At 42.0% G+C, this 18,297-nt stretch overlaps 1 protein-coding gene across 1 annotated transcript; it reads right to left on the reverse strand.

Moving 5' to 3' along the window:
- Nucleotides 1–3,406: 3,406 nt before the first annotated feature.
- MYOD1 (myogenic differentiation 1) lies at nt 3,407–5,720 on the reverse strand. Its single transcript, XM_003773558.1, has 3 exons — nt 5,100–5,720; nt 4,090–4,168; nt 3,407–3,672 (listed from the first exon to the last, which is right to left on the reverse strand). Exons 1-3 carry the CDS (start codon nt 5,718–5,720, stop codon nt 3,407–3,409), a joined length of 966 nt encoding a protein of 321 aa, XP_003773606.1.
- Nucleotides 5,721–18,297: the final 12,577 nt, after the last annotated feature.

An 18,297-nucleotide genomic window follows, 5' to 3' on the forward strand; every position in this document is an offset into this window, starting at 1 on the left:
AGCTTGTAAATAAAAAGCTATAATAATAATAAAAAGAAAAATAGAGTACACTGAATTCGTCTTCCTTTGGCCAAGGGCAAGGGGACCATAGATTCAAACTGAACTGGTGAGCAGTAACTAGTCCAATCTCTTTATTTTAGATGGGGAAACTGAGGCCCGGGGAGATGACAAGATTTTCCAAATTTGGGATTCCAATCCAAGTCCTTTCATTCCAGATGTGGAACCTGTGACTGAAGGTATGTCACCCTGGGAAGTAGGTTTTTGATATGCATGGGTGGGGGGCGCAGAGAGGGGCTGATGAAAAGAAAAGGGTCGTTTTTTATCTGTGTGAACTATGTGTGTATACAGTATTTACATATCAGTGTATTTTCTATGCAGGCTATTCATGTTCTTTACGCTCAGGTCAGGGTACTTTGCTGAGCAAGCTCACGCTTTGTCCGCTGTTCAGACAAGTGCACTTTCCTCTGCGCCGTAGTTCCACAAACAAACTGTAGGGGCCGCTGCAGCTCAATGAGTCATCCAGCCCTTCACCTCGTCCCGCATCCGTGCTTCCCAGTGCGATCTATCCAGAGGCATTCTATCCGCTTTCTTCACCCAAGCTGTACCGCACCCTCCCCCCAATCCCCCGCGCGCCCCTTTCCCACCCACCACCGCGCAATGTCTGCAAACTTCGCTTTCACTAGGGCCACTCCTGAGGTAACCTGAACAAGTTCTGACTCTCCCCCGGGTCTCAGACCAACAGTAGAAAATACATCTATATATCCCTTCTAGTGGGCAAAGATAATTATTAAGTAACTACTGTATGTAAGGTCGCTGGGAATGTAAAGATGGAAAACTACACAGTCATAATCCTTGCTCTCAAGTAATTAATTTCAAGTGTAGTGTATATGAAGGGGAAAGGGGATGGAAAGACACCGTCATCATCAAAGCCCTTCGGCTTAATCTACTATCTTTTTGATCTTCACAATAACCATGTGATATAGATACTTCAGCTTATTATTACCTCCATTTTGCAGATAAGAAGACTGAGGATGACAAATTAAGGGACTTTGGATTAGATGTCCCTTCCAACTAAGGTCCTTTCCAACTCCCAAAGCTCTAATTCTAAGATTTGTCAATAATTATACCGTTAGTGTCAGAAGCATAAAAGCATAAATTCACTTCTCCTTCTCTTCTTCCTCCTCCTCCTCTTCTTCCCCCTTTTCTTCTTCTTCTTCTTCTTCTTCTTCTTCTTCTTCTTCTTCTTCTTCTTCTTCTTCTTCTTCTTCCTTCTTCTTCTTCTTCTTCTTCTTCTTCTTCTTCTTCTTCTTCTTCTTCTTCTTCTTCTTCTTCTTCTTCTTCTTCTTCTTCTTCTTCTTCTTCTTCTTCTTCTTCTTCTTCTTCTTCTTCTTCTTCTTCTTCTTCTTCTTCTTCTTCTTCTTCTTCTTCTTCTTCTTCTTTCTCCTTCTCCTCCTCCTCCTCCTCCTCCTCCTCCTCCCTCCTCCTCCTCCTTCTCCTCTTCTTCCTCTTCTTCCTCCTCCTTCCTCTTTTGTTAGGACCTATGATTTATTGATATGAGTTGGTTCCTGGTGAGAAAATTTCCTCTGCCAAAATGCATGGACAACTGATTTACAACTTGGTCTCAGAGGATGGACTGGGACATTTCAAGGTTAAGAAATCTGTCCAGGGATACAGAGCCAATGTGCATCAGAGATTAGACTTGAATCCAGATTCTATTGATTCAAAAGCTACTCTATTCTCTCTGAAAAGCTATGCATACACAAATAACTCTTAAGGCTCTCACCTTCCTGGTAAAGACCCCAAATTCTTATTCTGTCGTTACACCACATACTATTTTTGTGACCACTGACAAAGTCACAGGTTTCTCTGAGGCTTGGCTTCCTCTTCCATTAAACAGGGGTAATGCTGGTGCTCCCTACTTCACAGAGAAATTGTAAGGAAAATGTTTTGTGAACCATTAAGTGCTATAAAAATTTGAACTATGATTGGTGATATTATATAAGGGAGAGTGTGCACAGGAAAGGTTAAACAGAGAAATGAAAGACTAGGATGAGAAAACACTTCTGAGGTAGGTGGGATAGCATTGCCTAGAAAGGTTTTACAGAGCAGATGGCAACTGATGAGTTTAGAAGAAGACTTTGACAAACAGATTTGGGGTGTCTGTGGCAGGGAGAAGGGTGGCAATCCAAAAGAGACTCTCCCAAGCATGTATGGGCAATGTATGGGTATACATGGACAAAGGGGGCATAGGAAAAAGAAGGCAAGACAAGATCAAATAAAGTTAGTAGATTAGTTTGGCTGGAACAGTGGATGGTCAAGTACTTTAAAAAACCTTGAATATCAGGCTAAGACCTGATATTTTTTCCTCTATGGGAAAAATTAATCAAGCAGTACTTAAAATTAGGATGGGAGAGAAGAGGTTAAAGGGAAACCAGTTAGGAGGCTATTTCTATAGTCTAGGGGAATACTGTGTGCCTATGTTAGGGTAGAGGCAGAGAGAAAGGGCCAGATTGGAGTGGAATTGTAGGATGTTAATTCAGAAGAACAGATCTCTGATCCACTCTGGTTCTACCATCCCATAGTCAAATTCCTTTCCTCTCATTGGAAATTAGGGGTGGGGGAGAAGAGGCAATAATATAAAAAGTAGCTATTCTACTACTTCTCTACTTAGAGAGTGGGACTTGAAATCAGGATTTGGATCTCTGTTCAAATCCTATTCTCTCCTTTCTTAGCTTTGTGACCATGGATAAGTCGTTTTGTTTTCTGAGCTTCGTCTGTAAAATGTAAAATATAATACCTACCTCACAAAATTGGCATGAGGTAATGTGCATAAAGTTCTCAGAAAACCTTACAGTGTCATGTCAGTTATCATTAAAAGGCAGAGCCAACAGGTATAAATTATCATCTTTATTCAGCACACTTGAGCAGAGACAACACTGCCCTAGTGTATAAATAGTCAATGACTGCACCACAAACCACACCTGATAAATATGTCGCTGGGCTGTGTGTGTGTGTATGTGTATATGCATATGTGTTTGCAAAGCAAGCCCTTATTTACAGAATAGATTACAAAAGTATTACAAAATGTGGTCCTGAACTGGGGAGCATGGAAGAAGTGGGGAGGGGGCACAGCCCCTCAAGAACAAGCACAGCCGTTCCTCACTGAGGGGGGTGGGGAAGGGGACCAGGGACCTGGGGCCAGGAACCTGCCCCCCTGTTCCCCGGCCCGCACTGGGAAACCAATAAATTAATGTTGGGGGAGGGGAGGAGCAGGAGGAGACAGAAGTACATTCCAAGAAACCCTCAGAGGCCTTAAACTTGAATAAGATGGGCCCCCTCCCAAAGTCTAGTTGGACCTCCCTGGAGCCACAAGTGGGAGCCTTCGAGGTTTGGGAATGGCCCCATCTCAGAGGACCTGGTAGATAGGGTTAGGATTGGGTACGGGGCTAGCCCCAGAGCTGCTGTCAGCAGAAAGCTGGGTACTCCCACTGGAGATGGGGGAGGGAATGTGGGCACCACTCTCACTCAGAGTGGTGCCCTCCTGGGGGGAGCAGGGTGTGCCCTCTCCCAAGGGCAATACAGGGCATGCAGACCCCTCCGTGGAGATGCGTTCTACAATGCTGGAGAGGCAGTCCAGGCTGGACACAACCAGTCCCTTCCCAGGTTTGTTGTCTGTAAAAGAAAAATAGTAGAAATTAGGGATGCGTGATAGAATCTGAAGTCTGGGATGGGATCTTGGGGAACTCAGAGATCACATCTTCCTTTACACAAATCATTCCTTCTCTGTACCCATTCTACCAATATGACAGAGGGGCAGACATCACCATTAACTTGCTGTTGGACCAGTTTCCTGAGCTCCTCAGACATTCCCTGACACAGGAAAACTCTCTAAAACGAGAGAATCGAACCAGAACCCGGTAAAAGGGTAATCGCACTAAAAAGACATTAAATTATGATCCTTCCCTCTCTTTTGGCAGGAGTCCAGATACTGGCAGATCTGGCTGGACAGTGAATTTCACAACTTGTAGGGAGTGGGGTAGATCGGGGATTTAGGGGCTTGGACTGGGGTAGAAAGCACTTGATACTTACCACTTGGAGAATCACTGTAGTAGCTGCTGTCATAGCCATTTCTGTGCCTGGAGCTGCACAGGGGGCCGCTGTAATCCATCTGGAGACAAGATAGCAGATCCTTCATCAGGTATTAGTTCCTCTCTCTGCCCTTAACACATCCATTCCACTGCAGGGCTTCAAACAAATATAGACATCCCTCTTCCCTTCCTTCCTGAGACCCTCCTTACTGCTCCGATTTTTCCACAGGGGATCATGTGTGTTTACCAGGGATGGGGACTCAGGTAGTTCATAGGAGTATTGATTTATGGCTAGCAGGTATCTTAGAGACCACCTTGCCCATGCCCTTCATTATACAGATGAGGAACACAGCTAAGTAATAGAATAAGGATCTAGATCCACTTCCATTCTCGGTGTAAGCCAGACTACTCCCTCCCTGTTTTCATCCCACAACTGGTATAGTCTAGAGACCCCTTCCCCCAACACACACACACACACACACACACACAGAGAGAAAGAGAGAGAGAGAGAGAGAGAGAGAGAGAGAGAGAGAGAGAGAGAGACAGAAAGACAGAGAGACAGAGACAGAGACAGAGAGAGGAAACAGAGAAAGACAGAGAGAGAGAGAGAGAGAGAGAGAGAGAGAGAGAGAGAGAGAGAGAGAGAGCGCTCCACCACAACCTTTCTGTGTGATTCGGGCAAAACATGATGTTAAATAAGGTAGTTGGGCTATATAATTTCTAACAATTTTTCTAACCCTCAAAGTGTCTTTCTTCCATAAAAGCGAGTTTTCACCGCTATCAGCCCACCCCATACCCATTCAATGATTCTTCTCCTCCTATGGCATCAACAGAAAGCTATATTGCCTCAGACACCTGGGTACCAATTCGTAACACAAGGTGAGGTTGGGTTCCTCCACTCTCCTTTAGATCTTATGCAATAACTTTCCTTCCACGTCCTCCCCATCATTCTCCTGCCCCCTTCCCCTCCCTCCAGCCCTGCCCACTGGCCCCGTCGGTTCTGCCCCTCACCATGCCATCCGAGCAGTTGGAACGCGGGCTGGATGCATCCGAGTCCCCGCTGTAATGCTCAACGACGCGCGCTTGGGCAGTGGCCCCCTGAGGGTAGAAGGCAGCGGAGCTGCCCGGGGGTGCCCCGTCCTGGTCTCTCAGCAGCGCCTGGAGTCCCTCGATGTAGCGGATGGCGTTGCGCAGGATCTCCACCTTGGGCAGTCGCTGGTTGGGATTGCTGGACGTACACCGCTTCAGGGTCTCGAAGGCTTCGTTCACCTTGCTCAGACGGCGCCGTTCCCGCATCGTGGCGGCCTTGCGCCGGTCCGCATTGGTCGTCTTGCGTTTGCACGCCTTACAAGCCCACAGCAGGCAGCGGCCGGCCTGGTGGTGGCCACTGGGCGCGCGCACGTGCTCATCCTCCCGGGTCCCGGGGACAGCTGCGGGATGGTGCGCGTGCTCGTCGGGCTTTAGGAGCGCGCCCACGTGCACCAGGCGTGGGTCCAAGTCCTCAAAGAAGCGCAGGTCAGGGGAGTCAAAGCAGGGGTCGTCGTAAAAGTCGTCGGCTGTAGTGAAGGAGCAGAGGGAGCCGTCGGGGCCCGCTAAGTCCATGTCCCGCAGCGGCGGGGGCAGCAACTCCATGGTCCCGCAGGAGATTCGGGGAAAGCTGTTCTCAGCGAACCTCTCCTGCTGTCTCCCTGCCCCGCTTTCTAGGTCGACAGCAATTAGAACCACAGCCTAAAGTTTCAGAGACCCTGCCAAACTTTTCTCGGTAGAAACCGGGGGTTAGGAGATTCGCACTCCCCAGTAGAGGTGCGTACCCTAGATAGAGACTGCGAAATAGCCCCCCACCCACCCCACCCGACCCACTTTACCAAGAAAGAGCTGGCCCCCTCGGATTCGCGTGTGGGGCTTCCCCCACCCCTTGCTCCAGCCGCTGGCGCTCCAGGCTATTTATTCAGAGCCCCGGACTGGGAGTTGGGCTCTGGGAGGGAGCAGCCCCAGGAGGGGAGCAGAGGGGGACGCCTGGAGCCAATGAGAGCGGCCCGGGATGGGGGGCGGAGACCGATGGGTCCGAAGATTTGGGAAAGAAGAGACCCTAAGGGGAGGAGAGGGGAGTGTCCCGGAGCCGGAGCTGAACCGCTTCCCCTCCCCTCCTCACTGTCTTTCTCATCTTACCCCTCATACCGCGCGCTACCCTACAAGCAGCTCAGCTCGTCTTGTCCTCCCAGCCTGGGCTCCCTGCGCTGAGTCCCCACAGCGCGCTGCACCAGGGCATTGCCATAACTTTTTTTTTCAGTTGCTGCGGACGCTGGGACCGTCTCACCCAGCAGGTTCTGACTCCAAGGTGCGGTATGGAGACGTGGGTTCAAGTTTTGCCCGTTAGTTGGGACCTCTGGGTATGTCCCTTCTCTCTGAGCCCATCTATAAAACGAATGGGGCGGATGTATTGGAATAAAAGTCTCTATGGCCCCCTTTCAGAGCGGCAGCTGGGGTAGCCTGCTAGTTTCACGGCCCTTCTCTGACCCGTGTCCCCTAAGCAAATTGCCTAACCTTTCGGTGTCCCTGTCACCTGCCTAAGCTGCAGAACAATTTGTCCATCTTTACTGGTAGAGGGCAGTTTCCTCATCAGGAGGCCTTATTACGCTGACGAAAAATCAGTTCCTGGAACAAGAACTAAATAGTTCCTTCCAGCTCTAAATCTGAGCCAGGGGCGGGCATAGCGGAGGGAGGAGGTGGGGGTGGGCAGGGGTGAGTTGCTTGGAGAACACCTCTGTAGCTTCTCTGGAAGTTTTCTGCATGTGGGGAAGATGGGAGTAGTGTTCAGTTGAAGTCACACCTTTTATATGACCCCGTTTCAAGGGAGCAGAGAGACCGTTGCCTAAGGAAAGCAGGAAAAGATGGCCATGGAACTCTAGAGAGACGTCATTCCCATCTACCCGCTCTGTTTCCCAGACCCTGACTGAAAGAAGGGGGCAGTGGGCAGTGGGTGAAAGATGAGCAAGAAAGCCAGCATTATGAAGCACCAGGAACTATGTTAAGCACTAAGAATAACCAAAAAACTCAATCCAACCTCAAAGCAGCGGGTGGATCTAGCCCCTAGCCTTACCTCTTGTAGTTGGGGTCTGGAAAAAAATGGTATATCTCAAGGCCAGAGGTGTAAGCAGATGGCGTCCAAGTGTCCTCTTAAAAGAGACTGGATCCTCAGTCTCTCTGCCCATCTCTGAGATCCCTACCTCATTAGGGTAGGGAGTGCTGGGGACAGTGCTAAACTTGGAATCAAGAAATGTGAGTTCATATTACAGCTTTGTTACATGCAGGTATATGGATTTGGGTAAGCTGGCTCCTCTCTGAGATTCAGTTTCTTTATAACATAAAAAATAGACTCAAGCGTTCTTAAGTATGTTAACTTGTTATGAAATAGCTTAATATTTTTTTAAAAATTGATAGTAGTTTCCTTTTTATTCCTATGAATTTTGTTTTATACATTTAAAAACATTATTTTCATTATATTGCTAATGGAGTCTTTGGGTTTTTTTTAAAAGCTAAGAACTTTTGATAGATTTTGCTCTTCTCAGCAATAAAATGATCAAAGAAAATTCTAAAAGATTCACAATAGAAAATAATATCCAAATCAGGAGAAAGGACTACAGACTCTGGATGCAGATCAAAGCATACTGTTTTCAGGGTTTTTTTTCCTTTCTAGGTATTTTCCCTTTTTCTTTTAATTCTTCTTTCACAATATGACTAATGTGGAAATATAATTACATATGTAAAACCCATATCAGATTGATTGCCATCTTGGGGAGGTTGGAATGGGGATCGAAGAAAGGAGAAGTGAAAGCATTATAAAAACAAATGTTGAAAACTAATAAATAAATTTAAAATTAAAAAAAGCTAAGAGTCTTTGGATTAGGTGATTTTTAATATTTCCTCTATATCCTCTGCAGCCAGGAAAGATGGGAAGTCCCATTGTTTTCCCTGGGAACTTCCCAGATGTTTCTATCAGGCCAAAGTCATCAGTTTCTCCCTAGACTCTGAGCAGCTCCCTCCTCAAAACAAATGACAAAAACAATACAGTGGAGGGAAGCACAACATTTGGGGGAAAGGAGGCAAATTGGGAACTTCCTCTGCCAGTCTCAAAACTCCCAGTCAACTCAAAAGTGGCAGCAATTGAGACCAACTGCCAAGGTGGGAAGATTAAGATTAGAGGCTCTATAGGCAAATTGATACTCTTCTGGGCTTCTATTTCCTCATCTCTGAAGTTACAAGGTTAGATGATACCTGGAGTTCCTTCCAACACTAAGATAATAATAACAATAATAACTAGCATTTTAATAGGAGGTTAAGATTTTCAAAACTCTTTATATTATCTCCTTTGGATCTCACAACTATACTGTTTTACAGATGAGAAAATCAAAAGTGAGAGAACTTTAAGTGACTTGCTCAGGATCACAGAGCTAATGTCAAAGGCAAAATTTGAACTCAGATTTGCCTGACATCAAACCCTAAATATTAGCATGAGCTTGTGACTGGTCATCCCTCCTAGGAGGGACTCATGGTCTTTGGGAAATTCCCTAGGCAGGGCCTGAATTCCCAGGGATCCTTTAATGAATTCAATTCCACAAACATTTGTTAAGCACATAAAATACAAAAATTAAAAAAAAAATAAGTCAATGCTTTCCACCTTCATTTTTATAAGACTTTGTATGATAAAATTTTCTCCCCAAGCAATCTGCTATGATTAAATATGTGCAATCCTTGTCAGTGCTTTCAAGGACCTTACAAACTAATGTGGGCAGAACTCACACAAATGAATGTGATACAAAGCACCTTGTGGGAGGTGAAGAAGAGAAATTGGAAGAGAGAGCAAGAGATCGAGAGGGAGAGGGAGAGTGAGTGAGAGAGACAGACAGACAGAAACAGAAAAAGAGGGAGAGGGGGAGCACAAGAAAAACAGATACACAGAAACAGAAAGAGAGAGAGAGAGATCCCTATCAGCTGGATTATCTAGGGAGAGATTTATGGGGGTGGAGAGAATGGAAAAGAAAGATTTTATTGAAATTAATTTTCTGAACAATTGCCCATCAATTGGGGAATAACTAAATAAATTATGGTATATGAAAATAATCCAATGTTATTATTCTATAAAAAATGATGAACAAGCTAATTTTTTTTTATTTAATAGCCTTTTATTTACAGGATATATACATGGGTAACTTTACAGCATTAACAATTGCCAAACCTCTTGTTCCAATTTTTCCACCTCTTACCCCCCCCCCACCCCCTCCCCTAGATGGCAGGATGACCAGTAGATGTTAAATATATTAAAATATAAATTAGATACACAATAAGTATACATGACCAAAACGTTATTTTGCTGTACAAAAAGAATCAGACTCTGAAATATTGTACAATTAGCTTGTGAAGGAAATTAAAAATGCAGGTGTGCATAAATATAGGGATTGGGAATTCAATGTAATGGTTTTTAGTCATCTCCCAGAGTTCTTTTTCTGGGCATAGCTGGTTCAGTTCATTACTGCTCCATTGGAAATGATTTGGTTGATCTCGTTGCTGAGGATGGCCAAGTCCATCAGAACTGGTCATCATATAGTATTGTTGTTGAAGTGTATAATGATCTCCTGGTCCTGCTCATTTCACTCAGCATCAGTTCATGTAAGTCTCTCCAGGCCTTTCTGAAATCATCCTGTGAACAAGCTAATTTTAGAAAGACCTGGAAAGATTTACATGAACTGATGCTGAGCCAAACAAGTAGAACCAGGAATACACTGTACACAGTAACAGTTAAGAGTGTGCAATAATTGGCTATAAAAGATCTGGTTCTTCTCAGCAATTCAATAATTTAAGGCAATTCCAAAAAATTTTGATAGAAAATACCAACTGCATCCAGAGAGTGAACTATGGAGACAATATAAATAAACACATGCTGTGTTCATTTTTTTTCTTTTCCTTCTGTTTTTTCCCCTTCGTGGCTTTTCCTTTTTGCTCTGATTTTTCTCTCCCAACATAATTCATAAAGAAATGTGTATTTTTTTTAAAAAATTGATGTATATGTATATCCAGAAAAAAAACAAGAAAAGAAGAACCCCTCAAAATAAAATTAAATTAATTTTTTTTCAATCAATAAAAATCCCCTCACTCCTCTTGGTAAGAATTAAAACAATCCACAACCTTTTTATAATCATGTAGAATCAGACAAAATGAATGTCCATATTGACCATGTTTAAAAGAAAAACTATAGATAGGTAGACACACACAGAGAGACATATAGAGGTACATACACACATACACTGTGCATTCTGTGTTCCTCACCTCTGTCACAAAGTGGGTAGTTTGATTCATTATTAGTTCTCTGGAATAGTGGCTGGTCATTATGCTGATCCAAGATCCTAAGTCTCTCATAGTTGTTTTTCTTTACGATATTGTTGTCATTGTACAAATTGTTCCCCTGGTTCTATTCATTTCATTTTATATCAGATTACATAAGTCTTTCTGGATTTTCTGAAACCATCATAGAGAATGCCTGTGTGAATACATGCAGATAGGAGCAAGTGTTCATTCAATGCTTTGTGCACTTGAGAACGTTATATGAAAAATACTATTTTTTATTTCACTATTCTTTGAAGAACACTATCCTGTGGATCATGGAGGATATATTCTAAATTTAAAGTCGGAAGAAACCTCACAGGTTATGCAATCTAATCCCCTCATTTTACAGATGGGGAAACTGAGGCCTACGGGGATGACATGACCTGTTCAAAGTCATATAAGTAATAGATGGTAGAGAAAGGATTTGAACCTAGGTCATTTGACTCCAAATCCAGTGTGCTTTCCACTGTTCCACATAGCTTTCCTAGGTAAATGGTGACACAAAGTTTAGATCCGACACAATCCATTCTCATAGAGCTCATTGTCTAGTAGAGCCTAAGACTCAAATGAAGTTAACTGTATAATACACAGTATTACACAAAAATGCATTAGAAATCCTATTACAATACTTTTTACAAAGCTGATTGGAGAAAAAAGACCTTCAGGTGAGACTTCTTCCGAGTAGTCACAGGTTCTAGTGGTTCTTGAGTAACTTTCTCTGTGTCTCTCTTTGTATCCTACCATCTATGTATGTCCCCAAGGAAGTCCCATGTGTCATGCTTTGAGGCAAGCTGTTTGAGGTCGGAGGCACTGAGAACAGTTTTTTATGTTTAGAGTTTAGAGTGTTTATATGTCACGTCAGGCATTACTGTGTCAGTAGTTGTGGGACCTTGGCTCGTGCATGAATGTGGCAAGTATGAGAGAGTGAGAATGGCATTATTTAGTAATTCACTATAATTCAACAAACATTTATTAATTACCTACTAACTGGAGGAGGTAGAAAGGGAAAGGAGATGTAGCCTCTGTCCTCAAAAAACTTATGAATTGTGGTATATGAAAATTATGGAATATTACTGTTCTGTAAGAAATGACCAACAGGATGATTTCAGAAAGGCCTGGAGAAACTTACACGAACTGATGCTGAGTGAAATGAGCAGGACCAGCAGATCATTATATACTTCAACAACAATACTAGATGATGACCAGTTCTGATGGATCAGGCCATCCTCAGCAACGAGATCAACCAAATCATTTAACATCTACTGGTCATCCGGCCATTGGGGGGGGGGGGGGGGGGGGGTAAGAGGTGAAAAATTGGAACAAGAGGTTTGGCAATTGTTAATACTGTAAAATTACCCATGTATATATCCTGTAAATAAAAGGCTATTAAATAAAAAAAATAAAAAATAAACTTATAATTGAGTGTCTACAGGTACAGATTTGTGCAAGTGTTGTGTGTGTGTGTGTATGTGTGTAACAGACAGACACAGAGAGAAAGAGAGACAGACAGACAGAGAGACAGGGATACAGAAAGAGAAGGGGAAAGGGAGGAAGAAAGAAGGGAGAGAAGGAGAGGGGAGGGAAGGAAGAGGAAGGGAGGAAGAGAGACATAGATACAGAGAAAAAGAGAGGGAGGGGGATGGAGGGAGGGAAAAGGGGAAGAGGGAGAGAAGAAGAAGAAGAAGAAGAAGAAGAAGAAGAAGAAGAAGAAGAAGAAGAAGAAGAAGAAGAAGAAGAAGAAGAAGAAGAAGAAGAAGAAGAAGAAGAAGAAGAAGAAGAAGAAGAAAGGATGGAGGGAGAGAGACAGAGACAGAGAAGGAGGGAAGGAAAGAGGGAAATAGAGGGGAAGAGAGAAGGAAAGAGAGTGATCCCCATCTCTCTCCAGTTCTCCCCAACTTCCAACACCATGTCTTTGCAGCAGCATCTGATTTCTGTTTCCTTTCCCATGGAGATCTCCTACAGGCTTGCTTTACATTTTACATCTCTGTGTCTTGGAGAGACCTAGGCTGAGGTGAATGGAGGAATCATCTCACCCTAGGCAGCGCCACTGGGCAGTTATCGGTGGAAGAGAAGGGGTGGTTCTCTGTTGGTACTGAAAAAGTACGGAGGTACACACACAGACACAGCACAGTGCCTGGCACGTAGGCACTTAAGAAATGCTATTTGTCTGACTAATTTGCATATGATCAGCACAACTAATCCCAAATGAAAAGGCAAGGAGAATGAGCCTGAGCTGGACAGTCACTGGGACCAGATTTTAAGGGGGGAGGGGAAGGAGAAAAGGCAGCTAGGGGAATGCAATCTCATGGGCTCTATGGCTCCTCAGCAGAGGCAGCCTGAATCTCGTAGTTGATCTTCCACAGGGAAACCAAAAATATTCCATTTATTGGACTACTCCTAGCACATTCCAAAGACACCTTAAAGGAAAGACATCTACTCAGGTTAGAAATCTAAGTATTTTAGCATCAACAAGTCTCAGATTTGAAAAAGATGTCAAAGATTATCAGAAGTCTTTCTACAAGTTACCACTCTAAGTAGTTTCTTTTTTTAATAAAGCTTTTTAATTTCAAAATACATGCATAGTTTTCAACATTCACCCTTGCAAAACCTTGTGTTCCAAATTTTTTCCTCTCTTCCTCCCCACCTTCCTTCCCCTAGATGGTGAGTAATTCAATACATGTTAAACATGTGCAATTCTTTTATATATATATTTCCACAATTATCATGCAGCACAAGAAATATCAGATCAAAAAGAGGGAAAAAATGCCCCTCTAAGTACTTTCAAATCTTCCTCCTTTTAATTTAACTCCCCAGGATCAGCTAGGTGGCGCAGTGGATAGAGCGCCAGCTCTAAAGTCAGGAGGACCCGAGTTTAAATTTGGCCTCAGACACTAACTGTGGGACTCTGGGCAAGTCACTTAACCCCAATTGCCTCAGCAAAAATAAATAAATAAATAAATAATTTCCAATTCTGCCCTTTGGGGCTGGGTAGAATAGGACTGATCCTCCTTCACCTTCACAACATTCAGATATGGAAAGAGAGAGTAAGAAATAATCATTCCTTACTCAGGAATCCTTTCTATAACATCTCTGACCAGTGGTCATCTGACTTCTTTCTTCTTGGAGACCCTGAGTGACCCGGAACCTCCATCCTCTTCCTCCATTATTCATTCAACCCTTCGACCATTCAATTGTTAAGCAGCTCTGTTGAGACCTCTTTCTCATCTCTAGCCTAAACCTGTTTCCTGGCTGCTCCCCTTGTATGCCAGTCTATGAAATTTTCTTCCATTTTGCTGTTGGGGTCTTGTCCAGGAAACACTGACTGTTCTATGCCCTTAGACAAAGAAAAAGGGATCTATCTGTGAAGCCTAAGGAGGAGGCAGGGATAAAAGCATGAAGTCATGACTCAGTGGCTATTTCTTAGAGACCAGAATGTTCCTCCCCACCCCAACCAATCAAGTCCTTGGAAACAACAGATTTTTAAACTTGCAAAGTACTTTTCTCATTCTAAATCTAACTTACATTATCTAAATCTAATCACCTACTCCAATAGCAAAGTTTCTCTCTCTTTTTTCCCTGATGAAATCAAGTGTTTATTTAGTCATCATATACTCTTCGAAATTACTCTGAAGTTTTAACCTTCAATAAGCCTTAACAAAACATACAAATCAGCTGAATAATCGCAATGGGCAGCAACTCCAGTCATCATTACCTTCTTCGGAGAAGTCCATTCTTTGTGTCCGTGATAACTGTTTCTTCACTCTCGAATTTTAATAGTTTTTAATAAATGAAAATTCTTAGCTTGCCTGTGCTGAGGGGGAATATATATATATATATATATATATATATATATATATATATATGTGTGTGTGTGTGTGTGTGTATATATATATATATATATATATATATATATATAAACTGATATAAAATGGAGTTATTTTGTTGCTACCTTGTTAAACTTAATATCTATATGCTTCTTTTTAAAAAATGTAACTAAGGTTTGTGGTTCTTTACACAATTTTCTGTTCTTCCTTGTATGTTGAAATATTTGTTGATGGTTACATTCAAATAAAGTTCTTCTCTCTTGCCTCACTGAGGTTTTCTCAAGCTCTGGTAGATCTCAAGAGTGAGTTTTGAGAATGAGGCCAGTGATAAATACATGTCTATTATCCAAGGACTAGCCTGACTCCATTCAGAAAGGCTCCTCATCAGTTTGGCAACAAGGGGATGATTTTTTAATAGAGATAGCAATTCTTGATGATCTCATACTAAGGTATAGATGAAGGGCAGGAGGTGGGGAGTGGGTATTGCAATCTGCATCAGAGAAAGGAATGTGCACATGTTGAATAGAAGGACAGATGTATCAGATATGTGAATAAGCACCAACTAAGTGCAGAAGTCAGAACTGGGCCCTGAATCATGAAATATTACATTTGTCTACTGTTTTAATACATTCAATCAGTCACTCCACAAACTGTGTGCCATGTCCATGTGTTATGATCTGGAGATTAAGAGACAAAAATGAAACAGCCCCCACTTATTATGGAAGGGAGCGATATGTATGGAAATAAGGGTAAACGGAATAAATACAAGATATGTTTTATATAGAGACACCAGTTGTGGGGGAAATCGGGAAAGGCTTCACATAGGAGGTGGTGCTTGAAGAGAGTTTTGCAGAAGACAAAGGGTTCTAAGAGATAGAAGTGGAACTGTGAACGCATTTTAGATCGGTAGCCAGTACCAAAGTGTGGAAGTAGGAGATCTCAGGAAGGTCATGTAAGAATACCAACAAGAAGGCCAGTTTGTCTATAGTGCAAAATGTGGGAAAGAGAATAATTTAGTTGTAAAAAGTTTAAAACTCATAGATATCTCTGGAACAACAGATATGTAGGACTCTTGGATAGATTTGGGCCTGGAGGAAGATAAGATAAGCGACTACACAAGCTACAACATACAAGGGATGCAAGGAAGCCATATTTTATCATATGACCTCTAATGACTATTTGTAGAATCCATAGATTTAGAGGTAGAAAACAGCTCAGAGGCCTTATCCCCTCATTTTATGGATGAAGGAAGTGAAGTCCAATAAATGAGAAAAGAAGAAACACAATGGCAGAATGATGATTTAAACTCAGAGCTGCTCATTCCATCATTTTTTCCCACTGTACTAGGTATGATACTGTGCTATAATGCCTCAAAAGCTTCTCAATGTCAAAAATTATACAAAATGATTTTGTGATCAAACCCTTATATAACTATGATCATCTTGTACTTCCATACTTGCAAATTGTTGCAGATGACTCTTTTTAAGGGGTAACATCATATTAATACTTGGGGAGAGGGACACCAATTTTCCAACTTTCTCTAGGATATATAAAATGCCAAATTCTGACTCCATTACCTTTCTATTACTTCCTTACAACAATTTCCAATTTTATAGCATTTTTTATAGAATCATACATATATATGTGTGTGCATAAAACTATGAATATATGTATGTATAGGAATATGTGTGTGTGCATATATATATATGAACATATGTGTATATAGGAATATGTCTGTGTGTATACCTTATAACACCCCATGAGGTTCATCCTTCAAGTAATATCCCCATCTTGCACATGAAGAAACTGAGGTCCAAGTGGTATGACTTAGCTAAAAGTGATTCAGATATTACATATCAGAGGCAAGATCTGAACCATTGTTCTAACCACTAACTCCACTTCTTTCTTTTCACTACCCTGCACTGCCTCCCAAAGGATTCTGGTCTGTCCCAATTTCTTTCTTAGATTCCCTTGGGCCCAAGCCCAGCCCAGCCCAGCTGAGGGGCTAAAATTGGAGTGCAGGTCTGGCTCCAGGATGGGAATGGGGGTGGTAGGCTGAGGTGGGGTGGGGCACAGAGCAGGGGGAGTTCACTCTCTGGGAGCCTCCAGCCTTCCCTCAAGGCTCCAGCTCTTAATTCTATATATAGTCTCTTCTGATACCCAATCCAGCCCCTCTTCCAAAGGGAAAGGAAAGGAAAGGAAGGAAGGAGCCCAGACTAATCTTCAAGGCATTGGAATGTTAGAGCTGGGAGGGTCCTTTAACATCATCTTTCTCCTTCTGAAAAGGGAGAAACTGAGGTTGAACTAAGTAAGGATATGTCTGGAGTCCTATGGCACCCATTTTCTTCCTATGTATATATCAGACTACTCCAACAACCACAAGTATGTGATCAGATCCTTTTCTCTGGGGAGAGGTATAAGATTTAGGAAAGTGGGGTGAAGTTCAAGGACCTAATTATTGTCCCTGTTCCCAAGGTAAAGGAGGTAAAGGAGAGAAGTACTGGCAAGATCATGTTTGGGTGGGGTGAGGAGAGTCAGATCAATTACCTCCCCATCTCCAACCCAAGCCAACAAAGTGGAGTCAGTGGAAAATGTGTTTAGGAAAATATGATTAGCGGAAGAGCTACTAAACTTGGTTCTGGTGTCTTTGGCCAGGCAGGGACTTAGGAGCTCTGAATTCGACCTCCCCAGTCATTGTTTTTCCTTGCCAGATAATGCCTTCTCTCTTCCTTCATGTACCTTTCTACCTTTCCAAATCCTTAACATAATCTGTTCCTAGAAAAAGGAGGCCCTAAGAAATTTAAAAGGAACATGGCACCAGAATCAAAAGAACTAAAGTTAAATCCTGTCTTTGTCTTTCACTGACTGGATCGCTGAGAGAAAGGTGTTCCCTTCTCTGTTTTCTAAGTTTTAAAAATTAGGATCTTAAAATGGTAATACTTGAATGTGACAAAATATGTTTGTCTCATAAGAAATAATGCAAATCAATTGTAGTGCATAACTGTAATGGAAAACTATTGTGCTATAAGAAATAATGAGAAAGGTGACTTCAGAAAAACCTGGAAATATCTACAAACTGATGCAAAATGAAGTGAGCAGAACCAGGAGAACATAATACAAAATAACAGCAAGATTGTATCATAATCATCTATGAATGGCTTAGCCCTTTTCAGCAATATAAAGGTCTAAGACAATTCCAAAGAACTCATGAAGAAAAATGCTGACTTCAAAGAGAGAACTGAATGAGACTGCATGCAGATCAAATCATACTTTTTTCACTTTTTTGTACTTTTTTCTTTTTTTGGTCTGCCTTCTTTCACATGACTAATATGGAAATATTTTGCATGATTGCATATGTATTACTGATATCAAATTATGTACTCTGTCTTAGGTAATGAGAAAAGAGGAAGGGAGAGAGAATTTGGAACTCAAAATTTTTAAAATGACTTTAAAAACTGTCTTTAAATGTAAATGGTAAAAATAAAATATTATTTTAAAAAAGAGAAATTATGCATAAGAAGAATTCAAAAAAGGTCAGGAAGACTAATATGAATGGATACAGAGTGAAGTAAGCATATCCAGGAAAACATAATACACAACTACAATACTGTATATAGAAAGAACAACAACGACAACAACAACAAAAAGAAATTGAACACCTTATAAACCTACCTGGAAAAGAAATGAGAAAATAAAACTCACTCTCTGAAAAGACTGGATTATAGAACACTGCAAATTCTATCATATTCTTTTGGTATACTGATCAGTTTTGCTGAATTTTTTGTCCTCTTTAAAAAGATTCTCTTTCTGTCATATTAATTGTTTTCTATAGATATGATCCCTTAGCCCTATTGTGCTTTAGGAGTCTAGTAAGAGAGATAATTGAATGCAGTGGGGCTTTGCAGGAGCATCCCCATACATCACAAAATGGGAAAATTCTATGTTTTTTGAATTAATAAACTGAACAACATTTGTGGAAGTTGAGCAGGATGGTAAGGAGCCAT

This window comes from Sarcophilus harrisii, chromosome 6 (genome assembly GCF_902635505.1).
Source record: "Sarcophilus harrisii chromosome 6, mSarHar1.11, whole genome shotgun sequence".
Taxonomy (NCBI): domain Eukaryota; kingdom Metazoa; phylum Chordata; class Mammalia; order Dasyuromorphia; family Dasyuridae; genus Sarcophilus; species Sarcophilus harrisii.

Excerpts from the sequence above, each read along its gene's own strand:
- MYOD1 (XM_003773558.1), bottom strand. The coding sequence starts at position 5,720 with ATGGAGTTGCTGCCCCCGCCGCTGCGGGACATGGACTTAGCGGGCCCC. Across the intron at positions 4,169-5,099 it reads CCAACTGCTCGGATGGCATG|ATGGATTACAGCGGCCCCCT; the intron begins GTGAGGGGCAGA and ends TCTTGTCTCCAG. Across the intron at positions 3,673-4,089 it reads CTACAGTGATTCTCCAAGTG|ACAACAAACCTGGGAAGGGA; the intron begins GTAAGTATCAAG and ends TTTCTTTTACAG.